Here is an 18326-nt window from a genome sequence, read left to right as displayed (position 1 = left end):
CAGCCTCCAAACGCTGACACCATTGCATACACTAGCAAGATTTTTGCTGAAAGGACCCTGATATAGCTGTCTCTTCTGAGACTATGCCGGGGCCTAGCAAACACAGAAGTAGATGCTCACAGTCAGCTATTGGATGGATCACAAGGCCCCCAATGGAGGAGCTAGAGAAAGTACCCAAGGAACTGGGGGGATCTGCAACCCTATAGATGGAACAACAATATGAACTAACCAGTACCCCCGGAGCTCATGTCTCTAGCTGCATATGTATCAGAAGATAGCCTAGTTGGCCATCAGTGGAAAGAGAGACCCATTGGTCATGCAAACTTTATATGCCTCAGTACAGGGGAATGCCAGGGCCAAGAATTGGGAGTGGGTGGGTGGAGGAATGAGTGTGGGTGGGTGTTGGGGACTTTTGGGATAGCTGTGGAAATGTAAATGAAATAAATACCTAATTTAAAAAAAAAAAAAAAAAAGAATTCACACATGCTCCAGGCACAAGCTCAGGTGGGTCACTGATAGGCTGACAGGTCCAAATCACAAGGAACAGTCCAGCCTAGCAGGCAGCCCAAGCATGCAGCCTCACTGTGCATGCTTGGGCAAGGCAGTAAACATGTGGGTTCACAGGACCTGGCAATGGGCCAGGGCGCCATCTTGGCCCATGTGGCCGCTCCTGCTTCCTGCACACTGAAGGCTGATACCACTTGTACTTCTATCCTCCAGAAATGGTTTGAATGAAAAATTATGTCATTAACTCTGAAGAGCCCAAAAAAGCTCAGAAATGTGTTAACTGCTGTTTGAGATTCAGAGGTCTGGGTGTGGACTTGCCTTTCAGGTTGTTAGGAGGGAAATATGTGCTCAGTATTCATGACTCCCCAAAATTCTTATGTGAAAACAACCAGCACCATGAGAGGGATGCAGGCTTTGGGACACAAGTTGAGTGGCAGAGACCCTAGTATAGCAGCCTTAAATCTCCTGATACAAGGTGAAGACACAGCAGAGAGGTGCTCTACATGAACTTGCATGCAGCTCCAACAGTCTAGATTGAAGTAGCTAGGCTTCCCAAACTCCAGACCTGTTGTTCAAATGGCTCCCAGTCTATGGGATTTTTATTCTAGTAATTAAAAGAATGGATATGTGTCAGTCAAATGTGTGACATGTCCTCGAAGACGTCTGAGGACCAGAGCACTGCGGGAAGCAGGACATAGTGACAGCCTCAGTAGGAAGGGTTTTAAGGCCATTTGTAGAATGGCTGGAAGCTGGAAGCAGTCTTTGCTGCTTTCTGGAAGCACATGGGAGCTGTCGTAAGAGCCGTGGCATTTGCTCTGCCTCCTATGCCCTGTCTGTTTCTACAGTCTTCCTCATGCTCAACTACCTTCAATTATGGAGGCTGAGTCCTGTGTTTGCCCCTGGGGACAAAGACACCTGAGAAGAGTTTGTGGGCAAGTGTATGACCCTGACACGGTAGAACTGGCATTGGGAACTGTCAACACAGAGAGGACCTTCCGCTTCCACTTGGAAGGAAGGTTTCAGGGATGTGAGATATGAGCTGGGTTTTGGGTTTGGAAGGTGCGAAGGACTCAGGCAGGTGAAGAATGAAAGTCTCGGTGTGAAAGCGTCATAAGTGAATGCAGAGTGATGTTCTTTCACACTCAGAGTAATTGTGGGCAGTGGGAAGTCACAGGGAAGTAATGCTCGGTACGAAGACTGAGAACTCTAGGTTTTGGAAGCTAAATGTTTACACTAAACCTGTTAGAGAATGTGGCTTCCTCGAGGATCTGTTATGCTGCACTGCAGCACAGGCTAACCCTGACATCTCAATCTTCTTACATGAAAGCAGCCACGGCCTGCCCAGCCCACAGTAAGTGGTCACTGTGGAGTCAGATTGGCTACCCCATACAATCACTTGGTGACTGAGTCCTCATTGACAAGGCAAGAGACATTCAGGGAAGAAATGCTGGAGAGCTATGTGAGCAAGAGCAGAGGTGGCCTCCCTAGGTGGCTATACGCATTCCACTTCCAGACCATAGTGCCAGGGCCACTCCAGTTAGTCCCCAGCCCTTGGCTTTCGGTGATGATGAGTTCTCTGAGCAGAATGGTTGGTGTATCCAGTACCCTGTGCATATCACTCAGGATGCTAATGTGTGCTTTGAGCAGGGACTCTCAGGCTAGCTTCTCAGTCTGGTCCTTGAAGTCTTTTGACATCATGATAAGCAGATTGCAAAAGCTCCTTTGAAACAGATAATGGTCTTGTAAAGTTAAGTTCCTTTCATAGAAACTATGAGTACTTCAGAGCAGGAGCTCGCTTGCTGTGTGAATTTTAGCTTTCCCCCTCTTCTTTCTACTTAGTGAAAAACACAGCCTATGTCCCTGTCAGACTCAGTGTAGGCTTTGCATTGTGTGTAAAGTACTAGACAACACTTCTAACATGGCTTGCAGTATTTTAGGTTTGCAAGGACGAGCTTTCAGGAAACAAATTTCTTCTTTCTGCCTATCTCCCAAATGCAATGCAATTCTGTAAAACTACCAAGGAACATAAATATTCAAGCCACACATCAGTTTGGTTATCTCAGGCAGTTATCTGGTAGGGTGCCAACCTGCAAAATTGGGAACCGGTGCATTTCAGATTTGCCACCCCTTGAGAGAGGAGTCCAAAGAACACTAGCAGCAAAGAATGATTGCAGACCTTATCAGGAGGAGCGCTTTCCTCCCGCAGGCCCCTGGCTCATCAGGCCTTTTTTCTTGCTGGCATTCATTTAAAAAGAATAAAGCAGCCCTTGTGCCCATAAGCTTGGGACCAGTGTGGCTTTGGCATTGTGGCCTACCTTTCAGATTGTGCCATCATCCTTTGGGCATTTATCCTCTCTAGATAGTTTGCTCAGCTACAATTTAGGAGTGATAAAGCCTGATTTATACTTTTTTAACAATAGACCAAGATAAGGCTTGGGGAATGCTCAGAGCAGTGTCTGGATTATAGTAAGCAATCCATGCATATCCTGTGGAATTGAAGGTTTGTTTGGGGGCTCATATCTCATCTGTGGTTTAAAGACCTTGTCCCATATCACATGTGTTCAGTGAGAACAGAGCATGATCATCAGTATTTAGCTAGGTATATAAGCAGAAATAGCATTTATAAAGGATAGTTACCGAAAACAAACCATCTTGATAGCATTCGAAAGTCCTCCACTCTTCCTTTGACTTTGGGCGACTTTTTCTCCGTTCCTCTTCATCCAAGCTCACTTGTTCTGAGCAACCTGAAAGCATCTGTGTTATCCATGAGTCTCTTTCAAGCATTCTCCTGCAAAGTAACTTCCCCTGCTCCACAGTTATCCTATAACATTGCAGTCTGTCTGACTGTCTTCCTGTCTCTATCAAGGCTAAGGCAGATTGTGTCCTCCTCCTCGGAGCCATCAGAGGTCCACAGGACCCCAAAATCCCATTCTTTTTTCCTGTACCCAAAACAACCAAAAGTAGACTCCAATTCCATTATTTGTCCTGGGATTATTCACTAAAAAAAGAAGCAGGCCAGCAACATCCCAATACACAAATGTATGGACAAACACCGTATGGTATGTGGGGTAATAGAGCTTCATTCGACAATGGAAAGCAATGAATTTCTCATGTACATGACAGCACAGGTATACCCTGAGTTTGAGGTGAAATAAGACAGACCAAAGTATGACATACACCGTGTGCGGTATGTGGAATAGGCAAGGAGAGGGTCATTGAGCCCTCCATGAAGTGGGCAGCCATGACACTGACAGAGCTTCTGTATGGGATGATGAGCCATTAGAAACAGTAACAACTGTACCACAAGGAGAACCCAGGAAACGGAATGAGTGTCATGGGACTCTGCATTTAAAATGGCTGCAGCTGTCAGTTTGTTTTACATATATTTTACAATACAAAAATTAAAGTAGGAAAAAAACAACTTCAGGGTTTCACGGTGAAAGCTGACAGCATCCCACAAGTCCGAGACCTTGACTTTTCTCCACTTACGAACACTGGTCCAGCCACAGTGGCCTGCCTGTTGTTCTTTGACATGAAAGCATCCCAAGTGCCCCTTTAGGAGGAGGGCATGTGCACCTGCCTGCCCCTCAGCTTGTACTGTGTTTCTCGTTAGAGGTGTCTGTCATCTTGTATCTCTCAGTGTCTGCTGAGACACTGTCTTATCAGTGACCACCCGCCACCTATCACAGTGTCGGCTACTATTTTCCTCCATAACGTAGTTCCCTGCCACACATGTCAAATACCTTATGTCAGTTTCCATCCCTAAAATGTAAGCTTATGAGTTCTAGGACTTGGCTTCATTTGCATTTGTCTTTTTAATAACTAGATACCTGCCACAGAGTACCTGCTGTTAAATGCAGGTATTCAAGAGATACATGCATAGCCCTTATTCAAAACACTGCTGGACCAAATATATGGACATCATCTATCAACAGCTCTCCATTGCTACCATAAATGCCCCCTCCCAAACAGCCTCAAAACCTCAGGACGGCACAACTGATCTCTGCAGGGCTCACATACGTATTCGTATCAACAATAGGGCAGTGCAGGATTTCAAACCTTAGCAGGACTCTGGTGACATGGCTGGAGGTTTTAGTGGCTCAGATGTGCTCAGCTAAGACTACTTGGATGAATCAACTTTGTTCTCCAGGTCTTAACCCTACAGAAGACCGTGGGAGCATATTCACATAGTAAAGGCTGAGGAGCAAGAACAGTAAACGGGAATACGTAGTGACCTTAAGCTTCTGCCTACATATTTGATAACATTCCATTGGATTGGCCAAGTAAGTCATGTGGTCAACAGACTTGTGAAGCCAGAAGGCAGATATACAGAAAATGAAGAGTACGAACCATCACATATTCAGTCTACCAAAGCCCTGAACCTGGGCATCTGTGATCCGCGCTTCTCCACAGCCTCTTCCTGTATTCCCATAAGAAAACACATTCTGCTCCAGTCTTAGATGCCATACTTAGTCTGGCTCTGTAATGCCTTGTCTCCAGGTATCAGTACAACTAGAAGTGCTGGACCTCAAAAGCAATCAGAACACTAATAGAAGGAGCCGTCTTACTGTTTGTTTGTTTGTTTGTTTGTTTGTTTGTTTGTTTGTTTGTTAGGTTTTTTTAATTAGGAAGTGTATATTGTTTTAAGCTAGTTAGATAGATTGTGATCATTTGTTGCCATTAGCATTGGGAAACGAATATTGGGATAGTCCTTAACCTAGACCAGTGGCTCTCAACCTTCCCAATGCTGTGACTCTTTAATACAGTTGCTCAGGTTGTGGTGCCCCCCAACCATGAAACTATTCTTTTTGCTCCTTCATAACTGTAATTTTGTTATTGTTGTGAATCGTAATGTAAATATCTGTGTTTTCTGTAGTCCTAGGCAACTCTTATGAAAGGGTCCTTCAACTCACAAAGGGGTTATAACCCACAGGATGAGAAGCACTGCTCCAAGAGTGTCTAGATAAAACGTGAGAAGTTGTGAGTGGACACCCAAAAAATGATTACTTCTCTGTTTTCAATATTGACCAGCCACTTTGTAACTGTCTTCTCACTGTTGAATTCTGTGGTGGACAGGATAACAGCCCTCCAGGTATCCCCACTGTGCTGGCTAGTCTTATGCCAACTTGACACAAGCTAGAGTCATCTGAAAGGACAGAACCTCAACTGAGAAAAAGTGCTCTCATAAAATCCACCATAAGGCATTTTTAAATGAGTAATTGATGGGGGAGGGCCCAGCTTGTTTTGACTGGGGCCATCCCTGGGCTGCTGGTCCTGGGGTCTATAAGAAAGCAGGTTGAACAAGCCATGGGAAGCAAGCCCAGAGAGCAGTATCCTGCCATGGCCTCTGTATCAGCTCTTGCCTTGTTTGAGTTCGTGTCCTGACTTTCTTCAGTGATGAGCATCGATATGGAAGTGTAAGCCAAACAAACCTGCTCTTTGGTCATAGTGTTTTGTCACATCAGTAGAAACCCTAATTAAGACACATCTTAAACAGTCACATTTGTGACTGTGGTAGGTTACATGGCAGGAGTCAACTTGGCTAATCATCTGGCTTTCCAGTGAGTTTCATGAATGGACCTAATATAATCACAAGAGTTTTTAAAAGTGAGTGGCAAGGAGACTCAGGGGTGAGGATGACGGGGAACCTGACTTGCAGGCTAGATCCTGGCCATGAGCCTAGGGACAGAAACTGCAAGGATAGGGAAATGATTTTCCTCTAGATTTTCAGAAAGACACAGCAAGCAGCAAGACCTATTTGTGACATATGAGCTCCACTTTTTACAACTAGGAGTTAGGGAACAATTTAGGAGCTGCAGGCAGCCAAAGGAAGTGTTGGGGAAGATGGGGTTTAGTCACTGGGGCCAAGGAAGGGAAAGAAGCGTGTTAAGAGGGACGGAGAGTTGCTGTCCTCAGAAGTCTGACTCTGCTTGCCTTGGGCACCAACTCCTGGGGCTATTTCTGCCTTTGACCACCCTAATCTCTAGCCCACACCCTGTTGGAGTAGTTAAATACACCCCTATTAAACATCTCCTAGTTATTTTAAGTGACTTTTGGTAGGACCAAATTTTTGTTTGTTTGTGTTTGTTTGCTTTTACTTTATAAAAACTGTGAATTCGAAGTAGAAAGAGGACATGTCTAGGGAAGGACCGTTGAGAGAGTGTATAAAGGAACTCAGTACATTTATAACATGGAACTGGTCTTAACTAGTTTTCTAGCACTTTCCAAGCTGAATGTCTATCAGCATCAAGGCCTGTAGGATATAGTTTTATACTTTACCTTATTCTATATGAAGCTCTTTGAGACAACAAAAATACCTGCAGTTCATGGAGCTAAGTGACGTTAGAGATGATTCTAGCTACTATATGAAAACAACGCCTAGAACCTCTGAGGAGGTCAAAGGACAATGACATTACCATTACCCGTGAGTGCTTTTTCATTTAAAAATAGAGACTGAACATAGTAACTTCATTAGAAAGAAACTCTCAATAGTAATTGTTTGAGTTTGATTGATTACCTGAAGATGCATTGGAATATTCCAATTGTATTACCCAGCATCCTTAGCGCTCTGTGTACATGGCTCTGGAGTGAAGATGGCTCTGGTGCAGTTGGAAAGAATAATGAAAGGATTTCATTAGTAATGCATCCTGGCCCTCCTGAGCAAGATCTTATTTCTCCAGGGCCTGGTACCAAGGAGAGGGCAGTACTACATGATGGAAACACAGACTTCTACCTGCTCCTTAGAAGTGTGTGTTTACATTTTATAGAGATATAAGTATTCTTTCCACAAGAAATACAAATGTTGTATTTCTTTTTTATCATTAATTTATTTTTATCTCATAGATTACATTCCAAACACAGTTTCTCCTCCCCCCTCCTCCCATCCACTTCTGCTTTCCCTTCAGAAACGGGCAGGCCTCCCAGGGATAGCAACCAAACATAGCATTATCAAGTTGCAATAAGACTAGGCACCTCCCTTCATACTAAAGCTGGATGAGGCAACCCAGTAGGAGGAAAAGGGTCCCAAGAGCAGGCATAAGAGTCGGGGAAGCTCCTGCTCCTACTATTAGGAGTACCACAAGAAGACCAAGCTACACAACCATAACATATAAGCAGTGGACCTAGTGTAGACCCATGCAGGTTCTCTGATAATGATTATACCAAGCTTCTAGCTATGAATATAGCAGAATATCATTAGGAATCATGTTGTTGACTTGTTTTTTTTTTTTTTTTTTTTTTTTTGTCAGCTGTGTTTGGTTCTATCCTAGGTGTCTAGGCTGTCCTGCCTCTGGTTCCTAGCCCTCCAGACAGTATTAGGGACGGGCTACCTCCAGAGACATGGGTCTCAAGCTAGCCACTCCCACAATTTCTATACCAGCTTTACCCCAGCACATGTTAGATGTAAGGGATAATCATGCTGTAATCCACAGACCCAGAGAGGCTAAGTTTCAAGGAGGGCTCAGAGAGGGGGTCGTATGAATCTCCCTGTGCAGGGAAACTAGAGTAAATATGGAGGAGAGACTGGGGGGACAAGTAGGGACAGGAACCAAAGGGATCAGGTGCGGAGAGGGACAGGATAGAGAAAGAGAGTACTGGGAGAGACAACTGGAATTGGGGACCATGTTGAGAATCAGCTAGAAGTCTGGTGCAATGGACACTCCCAGGAGTCTGTGATGGTGACTGTAGCAGAGACTCCCAGCAGTGGGGGATAAGGAACCTGAATGGGCCATCTTCTGTAACCAGGAAGACTTCCGGTGGAGGGACTTAGACACCAACCCAGCCACAAAACCTTCAACCTACAATTGTCCAGCTTACAGGATGTGCTGGGCTAAAAGTGGCACAGAAATTGTATTTCTTATTAGATGATCAGATTCAAATTCCCTCTCTCCAACCCTGCCTGTGCAGCAGCTTTAACTTGCATTAATACTACTCCAATTTAGAGTAAATGACCTCAGATTTCTACTACTATCCTAGGCACTGACTATAGACATTAGATCAAAGTGCAGCCCTTTGTTCCATCTTTATGCCAAGACCTGCCAGTGTGTCAAAGATGGATGACCAACTTGCATTAATGGCGTTTACCACAAGAGGTGGGTCTTGAAGCTTGTATTTGAAGAAATAAGATGCAGTTATGGTAGAGATTACCTTTTGACACAAAAATATTTTTATATTAAAAGCAAAAACTCAGCACTTGAGATTCTTCCCTGGATGCTGCCTTGTACTGGGCGAGTGCTGGAGCTCAGCAGGCTTTCTGCTGGGCCCACATCAGGCCCTTAGGAGACAAGGATGATAGAAAGTCTTTCTTATCCTGAGACAAGGGCTATCAGGCATCATACCCTCCATCCTTATTAGTTTGCACTTCAAGCTGTTAACTGTGCCTCTGAGTGCAGCAGGAAACAAATTTACACATGAGAAATGTCTTCAGTCTTTTATAAGAAGTTCTGAGCTTGGAAGGTTTTTTCTCATGTCTCTTGAGTCAGATGAAATGCAGACTCCCCAGGAGTTACAATGAGGTGACAGTCAGAGCTGGGCACAGTCCACGTCCAAGGGGTAAGCATCCTGAAACAGAGGGGTCACCGAGGCCACGCAGGGACACATCACATGTATTCCTTTGGTGGACGTCAAGGCAAAATTATTCAGAATATAATCTGAAATTCCTTTGATCATATAGGCAATAGCTTAATAATTTATGCTCAATATTAATAGTAAAGTAAACATAAGCCCTTGCTATCACCATAATAAGATTTAAAAAAATTAGGATCCTAAGATTAGAGTGAGATTTTTGTGTCATGTTCATGTTTAAATTTTTTGTCTTGCAATTTTAATGACCTGATAGCAATTAAGCATTTGGGGTGGGGGGCAGTAATATCTGATGTTGAATCCCTCATGCCTGAAAGCGTTACAGAGAAGCTGATAGTGTATTCTCATCGTGTGACTGTGTGTCAGGTTTTCAAATGAAAAGGCCCAATTAATTCTTAACTGCAGTCTGTTGGCCATGTGTATTCCACGGTGCCTACTAAGCTGACAGGCTCTGTATGTAACATCTTAAACATAGGCATCAAGAACTAGAAGCACCCTTGGCTTGCAGATAATCAAGGACTACTATGACAGTAGCATGTTCCCAGGTTAGGAGAATCAACGACTCCTATGATAGTAGCATGTTCCCAGGTTAGGAGATGTCTAGGAGAATAATTGAGATAGTTTCGTACCCTTGGTCACTATATGGCCTATTATCTCTTAATGGCATGAATCACTGAATCATGGGGAATGACATTGTCTGCCAATCTGAGAGAAAGAGCTGGCACTGGAATGTAATTGCAGGGCCCTGGCAACACCTGCAGGTGTCAGGGACAGAAGAACTCATTTAGAAGCTGCTGTACAAGCTGGGAAGGCAGGTGGTGACTCTCTTACAGGGCTGTCTTTCATTTGAGCAGAACCAGACCAACTGTTCCTCATTAAAATGCATTTTGCAGCATGTTCTAATATGAGCATGTCAGTTGTATATGTATGCATGCACATGTGTATGTGTGTGTACTCCAAAAAAAAAAAATCTATACTCCTTGTATAGATACCATCTCGATGTGGCTCAGGACTGTAAGACATGCAGTTCAAAGTGGCTTATGTGTGACCTAGGCTGGCTTTCCTAGGATGGCCTTCTTTAGAGAAACAGGAGCTGAACCTAGTACCTCAGAGGGTACAGCATCAGGGAAGGTACATAAAGCCTATTTTCTGGAAACCTGGGTTCATGTCAGTCAGTCAGTTAGTCATGAAGTACCTGACATCACTCTCTTATTTACAGCTGATCATATCATCATCTCTGAAGTGTGTTGTGCATTGTAGAGCTGAAGCCCAGCCTCTCTTCCCTGTTCACCATACTGAAGAGTTAGGTTCTACCTGCTCCTTCATTGGGTAGTTTCAACAACAACAACAACAAAAAGTGTAAAGTATGAGAGGCCTACTATACACACGGCAAGCTTCCAAAAATGCTGCTACTACTGTTCCCTTCTGCTTCTATAGCCTACTCCATAAGAGTACCAGGCAGGGCTTCAAGGGAAGTCACCAAGTGATCTGACCTCCTTCCTTCCATTGGAGACCAAACCCCCACAGCTCCCAAGGAGAGGATACGGATACAGTGACTGCTGACACAGTAAATACAGATAATAGAGAACCAAGTTGAAGGTAGTATCCACTCTGCAGGCCTCCTAGGAGCCTTTCCCTGGGGGATCTTGTCTCTGGTGACTGCAAGTTCCATGAGTAGAACAACTCAGAACAACACATGTAGTCCCAGTGGCCTCACAGTGAGCAGAGTCAGGCCTGTGCTAGCTGGAAGGAAAAGGCTTAGCAGAGACTGGGCCCTGAGGGCCTCCTGGTTTCTCCCCCTAGTAGGCTTCATGGCTTAGCCAAGGCTGGGCCCTGGAGGACCCCTGCTCTCCTCCCCCATTAGGGGGCTTCATGGCCAGCCAGCCTGTAGCTACCTTCAGCTGCTCTGCATGTGTGACCACTGCAGTGCTGTTGGGGTACATTCTCCTGGGCTGAGAAATTGGTTCAACTCTGCCAGAACTGAGCATACATACGAAAAGCTGAGCACACATATGTGCAGTGGTGAGCACAATAGGCCCACATCTTAGTCCCGAAAATTGCACACATGATGCCGATCCTAGAAAGAAGGACTTTGCAGGCATGGCTAAGGAAGGATCTTGAGATGAGATTGCTCTGGACTGTCCCAGGATGATCCTTGTGATATGTCACCATCTCTGTGCTTCCAGCTTTGAAACGGAAGATGCAAGCAGCCACTTAGCCACCTAGAAAAGGCAAGGATAAAGTTCTTTCCCAGAGCCTCTGCAAGAAATGTGTTCATCTCTACCTACAGCAAAATCCTAGAACACATGACCTCCAGAATTCTAACAATAGTTTTGTATTGTTTGGTATTGTAGAGTTATCATAGTTTGTTGAAATCATTAGAAAACTAATCAACAACATGTATAAATTACTTCTCTCATGGCTGTAATAAAATATCTGACATAACTAACTTAAAAAGGGAAGTGGTCTTCGGTCATGTTTTTAAACAAATACAATCTGTCATGGCAGAAGAGGCAGGCATGGACCCTGAGCATCTATCGGGAAATTAAGGAGGTCTGCTCAGGATTGCCCATAGGACAGGGAGAGTAAGCAGACTTAGCACAGAGCATAGGATGTGCAGAGAGGTAATAGCTGACAGGGTGTTCCTAAGCCAAGTCCCGTCTTCAGTTCAAAACTGAGAAAATAATAACAAGAAGAGACAAGGGGTGGGGTGGCCTTAGTTAAGAGCTTTTCCCAAAACTCATTCCACAAGTCTTCTTGCTCCTTCTCAGGGGTTAATGTCTGTGAGAACATTACTAACAACAGATGTCATTATCTTGGAACTGCTGCTAAGTATCAGAGACCCTGGTCTTCACTTTCCCATGCCAAACCCCTGTATACAAGAGCAACAGCAACCTTTCTTGTGTGCCCAGAGCTCAGGCTGAATCCCTGGCCTGTCTTCTAACTGTAATACCATTTTACCGCAGAGGTTAGTCTTCTTGCATCATAGCAATGGGAATTATGCTTGGATCCCATTGCCAGTTAAACTTGGACCTGCAGTCATTTGTCATACTGCATGCCTCCTGCTGCTATTTGTAATAAACTAAAATAACATGAACAGATTACTCATATCTGGAAAGCAAATAAAATAGTGACTTCATAATTTTACAAGACCGTTTGAGGTCATTTGCATAGTCCATTAGAACCTCAGAGTAGTATGGGATCCATTGATCTTGGTGATCCTTAAATGCTAATTTCAGTCCTCACAACAACCCAGGGATGCACAGATGCTCTAAGCACTACCAAGCACGTTATAGGCGGGGAAATGCCTGTTGTGAGAGAAGACCATGCCCGAGATATACATATACATATATACGTATACGTACACACATACACACACTTATATATATGTACATATACATACATATATGTGTGTGTGTGTGTGTACACATATATACATATATACATACATATGTGTGTATAAGTATGTATATGTATATATCCACTTCTGTTTTTAGGAGATTTGTTGCTTTGTTGGGATTTGATAAACTATACTTTAGAAAATTGAAGCAGTAAATCTCACCTATAATCCCAGCACTGAAAGGCTGAGGGAGAATCTTGTTTTCTGACTACTTCTGGACCATCCTGGACTACATGGAAAGACCCTGTGTCAAGATACCATGAAAATCTAGCAAGTAAGCAGGCTTAGCAGTGAGATTTCCGAGGACGGAATATATTGAGCATCGAAGTTAGCAGGGTGCATGATAGGAACTGTCAGGGTAGTCCTTCATCTGGGAAAATCAAGTGAATTTTTTTCTTTTGATTGAACAAATATCAGTTCCTGCCTTGTTTCATATTGTTTTTGGGAAAGATGTTTCTGAGAATTCAAGTAATTAAAAAGTATAAATATCAGAATTGTTTCAATAAGCATTAAATTTTCTTGAATTGGGCATTTTAAAGAGATATCTTGAATTTTAGGAATACATGACTTTCAGTAGCTAAAAGACTTATTGGAAAGTTTGGGCCTTGCTGGTATTATTTTTTTCTAGTATTATGGCATGGCTATATTTTTCTCTAAAGTACATTATATTCACTGTTCTATTGTGTCAACTTTTACCTTTTTTCGTCATTTATAATCACTTCACCTATATTACACTCTGTATTATTACATTGCTTTGTTGGCCAGGAGATGCTAAATGGATAAAGCACTAGCCACACAAAAGTGAGGACAGGAGCTCAGGTGCCCAGAACCCACAAGAAAAAGGTAGGTAGGCATGGTGGCTGCCCCAGTGCTTGGACCCCTGGGGCATGCTGAGTAACTAGACTAGCTCAGTCCGTGAGCTGTGGATTCAGGGAGAGGCCATGTCTCAGTAAGTAAAGTGTAGAGCAATTGAGGAAGGTACCCAGCATCAAATCCCTAGCCCTTACATGTACACATACATGTGCCCCAATGCATGTGAATGTATATACTCATATATACACCTTACACCCACATGGAAAACAAAAGCTCCATTGTTTTCCAATCATGATTCCTGCTTCCAACTTCATTGATGTCAGACATCTACCCAGAAGTGGGCCTGGACAGATGGTAGCTCTGGGTTTGGTTCTGAGGACCCTCTGCCCTGTTCATTATAGCAGGCATACCAATTCACATTTCTAACAGAGATGTTAAAGGAATCCCCTCTTCTATACATCCTTATCAGCATCTTCATCTGGAGACTTATGGCTGTCAGTTCATTTTAGTTGCTATTGTTACATCCATTTCTAACTAGGGCCAGCTGATGTTTCCTTGTAGCTTTTGACTTGCCTTTCCTTCATGGTTAATGCTACTAGAAATGCTTTCATGGATTTGCCATTTGTATTTGTTGAGAACAGTCCATTCGGATCTTTTGCCCACTCCTTAACTGTGGTTAAGTGTGTGGGCTTCCTTACATGCTCTAACACTAACGTGTGCAGTGAGCAGCTAGCAAGGTTTCCTCTCATTCTGTAAGGTGGGGCTTCACTTCGTTGTTTGTTTTCTTTACCGTGTAAAACACTCTTAACTGGAGGCCACACTATTTGCCTGTTTGGGCTTTGTTTCCTGTGACCCGGAGGCCTTACCCAGATAATTATTCTTTGTGCTGCTGCAGGTACATCTAGTTGTCACCGCTGGTTACCTCAAGTACTTTTAGTGTCAGGTCTTAGATTCATTTTGGGTTGGGTTTTATTATTTGCTCGCTTGGTGTTTTTTGTTTGTTTGTTTTGGTTTGATTTGGTTGGTTTTTGTTTCTGTACTAGATGAGAAATTGTGGTTAAGTTTCAGTGTTTCCCATGTGGGCGTTCATTTTCCCAGAACCATTTATTAAAGATGCTATCTTCTCTCCAATGGACATTTTTGGAGATTTAGTCAATGTGTCTGCCAGTACTGTGCTATTTTGATGACTGCGACTCTGCAGTATGTTTTGAAATCAGGGAATTATGCTTCCAAATTTGTTCTTATTTGCTCAATATAGATTTGGCTATTTAGAGTCTTTTGTGTTCCAAAGAAACTATAGGGTTATTTTATGCAGTCTTAGGAAGAAAGTTGTGAATTCTGACTGTGGTTTTGCTGTCTCAATATTCTTTTTGATAGTGTGGTCACTTAGCAACATTAATTTTTCCAGCCTAAAACCTGGGAGGTTGTTTGCATATATGTCTCTTTATCTCTTTTATTGGTCATTTTCATTTCCGAGCTTTTTCACTTTCTTAGTTACATTTACTCCTGCATATTTGGTAGGTATTTGTGAATGGGATTGCGTTGTGGAGTTCATTATCATCAAACTCATTGTTGACAAAGACCAGATTCTGCTACTTTACAGAGTATAGCAGTTTTAAGTCTCTTGATGGCGGGTTTTTCTTTTGAATGGAACCACATCACCTGCATGCAGGGTCAACTTGACATGTTCCACTCCTATGTTTCTTTCTTTCCTGTGAGTGTGCATATGTGGGTGTGCCACGCCACATGTGTGGAAGATGGAGAACTTAGAAGTGCGTTTCTCTCCTTCTCCCGTGTGGGTCCTGGAGGTCAGACTAGCTCCCCAGACTTTCCTTTTGCACTGTCTCCCTGGGAGTTTCATTTCTGTCCTCTCTGATCTTTCTACTCATCTTATACAAGGCCCCAGGGCACTTCTTAGTCTGTGGTCTTTGTCTGGCACGCCTTTCTTCCATTTCAGTTCCCTTGGCATCTGGTCCTTGTGTGGAGAAGCCATGCTACCTTGTGTTTCTGCATTTAACTTTGCTCATCCTGTGGGTTAGGTGACTGTGAGTGTTGCCTGAGGCATCTTCTAGGTCAGCAGCTCTCTCCTAATGGTATCTCTGGGTGTTGGTTTGTTATGTGGGTTTTGGTTCTCATGGAGCACCATAGTATAGTGTGGTCTCTCTGCCGTTTGACTGAGGTTAGTGAGTTTGACCATAGAGCAGGCCAGGGGAGCAGGAGTGGGGACACTTCCATTTCAGCCAGGCCTAATCTAGGCAGCTTTCGGCCCAGGGTATTCACTGCACTCTTTCTGCTCCTGTAATGAGACTCTTAAGGTATTAATTAAAATAATACAAAATAAAGACCACCATTGAAGACGGCTCTGCCTTCACAGCAGCAAGTGTAGGGCCTGAGCTCTTATTCAGACCAGTCAGCAGCAGGATAGCAGCCCCTTCCACACAGGAAACAGAGGTGTTCAGGATTGTCAGAGTGCTCAGGGAGGCACAAGAGAATCCTATGGCCTCAAGGACAACTGTGCCACGCTGCCTCTGCTGAGCCTCTCCTTCATCGCCTCTGATCGTCCCATCTCCACATCCTGTTGGCTCTAGCAGGGATGGTCATGCCGTATAGGGGCATTGTTTTGACAGGAGCTGTATAATGTGAACCATCTCATCTAATGGAGCCAGCAGGTACTTTGAAATACTAAAGCTGCCGTGAGAATAGCATGCTCCCCCTTCAGCTCAGGCAGGCTATAAGCCTTGCTCAGTGGATGCCTCCTTGAGAGCAGGCCGTGGTGCTCACTCACCTGTACTCTCCTCCAGCCTATGTTCTCCAGGCTTTCCTGTCTGGCACACCAAGGCAAACGAAGGGAACACTGGACTGGGGCCCTCTGGTCACTCAGACCCCTGTTAGGCCTCCCTGGAGGTGGGCTCAGCCTACGGCAGAGCATCTTGTATTATCTGCCTTCAAGAGTGTGTTTGATGAACAAAATGTCTCCCATGGAGTTTAAAAACAAAACAAAACAAAAAAAAAAACATGACTGTGTTCTAATCGTGGAGAAAAGAAACAGACTTGTCCATTCCAACCATGGGGTTACCTAGACCCTGCAGGCATCCAGATGTTTCTATAGTGGAAGGAGCTATGGCTGATACAGCTGCAGGAATTTTTTTTCCTGAAAATTGTTTTTCTTTTCTGTCTTTATAGGAATTCAGAAATAGGCTTGGGAATCATCCAAATGGAACTTCAGACACCTGTCCTGCAACTCAGCATGGCTCTGTGTATTCCAGAATGGTGCTGCAGATGTCCCAGTATGACTGTGCACTGAAGGTGGCTGCAGGCCTGGCTCTCCTCGCTCTCCTTTTGCATTTCTGGCCAGAGTCTATGCTTACAATGTAACTAAGTAAAGCCTCCATAAGGAGTAAGTTTCTAATTCAAATGGTCAACAAACAAGAGGACATCAACACCAGTTTTCAAGAGACTGCCTTCTGAACTAGACACACTGCCTTGTCTGGATCCCTTCTAAATGCCCTCACACTGAGCTGAGCCATTTGACCTCAGACCAGATCACAGCTTCTGAACATGTCTTTCTCATCAAACTCCTTCAGACTGCTTCTTAAAAACAAATACAAGTGGTTGGGTTTTTGGTTGGTTTTTGTTTTTTGTTTGTTGTTTTTTTTTTTTTTTTTTTTTTTTTTTTTTTTGTCTCCAGTCATTGAATCCCAGCCTAAGTGCACAGTGGCTCTGCCTATTCATGGCTCTGGCCATCCTTTCCTTGTGTGGAAGAACATCCAGCCCTTGATAAACATTCTCCGGGCTGTGTTTGGAGTCCCCGTGCTACAAACATCTTTTTCACAGCAGATGTGTTCCTAAAAAGTTTATATAGAAACCTATTTTGAGAACTTGGACCCAAGTCCACCACTTAAAGGACTCTTCCTGGCGTTCTAGAAAATGTGAAGTTTCCATGCCTGTGGCACCCACAAACTTTCAAACAAACCATGATCCTTTCCTGACACACCGACCAGGCATGTTACATTTATCATTTTGACCCAACACCACCAGCAGTCTTTACTAAATGAAATGACTTCTTTCACAATAAACAGAATTGGTACAATAAGAAAACATTGTGTTTATTGGACTTTAAATGAGTTATTTGGATTGGGTAGGTGAAGAAAAACCAAGTAAATGCCTTTAAATACCATAGGAATATTTTCATCTCTAGACCCATACCCTCTGTCAGCACTTCGTTACATCTGTCCCCTAAAATCTCTACCCCAAAATATAGTGTCATTAGTTGGGAGAAATGTGCATATGCAACTACTCACATGTGGACACTCATTACTAACGTAACATTGGTGACCAGCTTGCACAGGGGATAGCAATGGCTGCAAATCTAGCTTGTTCATTCCTTTTACCTCCTGCTAGAGGAAGGGAGGAGAGAAGACTGTCCCATTCTACATTTGAGCCATTGAGAGGGTGTAGAAACGCAGCTCTCAGGGACAGGTCTTAGTGTGGCTAAAGCAGGCGTGGCTTTTAGTGGCCTCTCCATCTTGCCTTCCCCCATCCAGTGCAGTTCTACGGCTTTTCCTTTGAGGCCAAGCAAGTCTGCATGTGTTTTTTTAAGCAGTGAATATATGTGCAGAAGTTCTGTCTTTGGGCAGCTGGGTTGCAAACTAACTGGTGTACGCTTGGCTCATCCCACCATTGTGGTGAAGGTGGGCTTTTGTGACTGAAATTTTCTTCATCCTGGATCCATGCCCGATCCAGCCACACATGCATCAAGCCTGGAGCCCCTGCCAGATCCAGCTACATGTACTTCATCAAGAAGTGTAGTGCAGTATAAGCTACTAGGCCTTAAGCCTGTGTTCATATGACCTGACTCATGCCAGCAGTCTGCCCAGATAGGACATGACTTGCAGATTGTATCTCTCCTCTTTTAAGAGAGTAAAAATTCATTGAAGAAATTTTAACTGGGAAGGATTTCCACAAAGTGAGTTACATTTTAAGCCAACACCTGGAGGCCACTCAGACAACCTCTGTGACCCATTAA

At 43.8% G+C, this 18326-nt stretch overlaps 1 protein-coding gene across 2 annotated transcripts in view; it reads left to right on the top strand.

The window, feature by feature from the left end:
- Positions 1-18326, top strand: part of Cdkal1 (CDK5 regulatory subunit associated protein 1 like 1) — a 661435-nt gene that overhangs the window by 527061 nt on the left and 116048 nt on the right. The window contains exon 16 of one of the 2 annotated variants that reach the window (XM_021180436.1): positions 16484-17398. The exons of the other annotated variant lie outside the window; for it this stretch is intronic. Coding sequence (XP_021036095.1) covers positions 16484-16675 — 192 coding nt within the window. The 3' untranslated portion in view covers positions 16676-17398. Of the gene's footprint in view, positions 1-16483; positions 17399-18326 lie in introns of those variants that run through there. 2 annotated transcript variants of the gene reach the window in all.

The sequence above is a fragment of the Mus caroli genome, chromosome 13 (assembly GCF_900094665.2).
Source record: "Mus caroli chromosome 13, CAROLI_EIJ_v1.1, whole genome shotgun sequence".
In the NCBI taxonomy this organism is placed as follows: Eukaryota; Metazoa; Chordata; class Mammalia; order Rodentia; family Muridae; genus Mus; species Mus caroli.
Note: the sequence above shows the minus strand (reverse complement) of the source record. Positions and strands in the feature narration are given on the sequence as shown.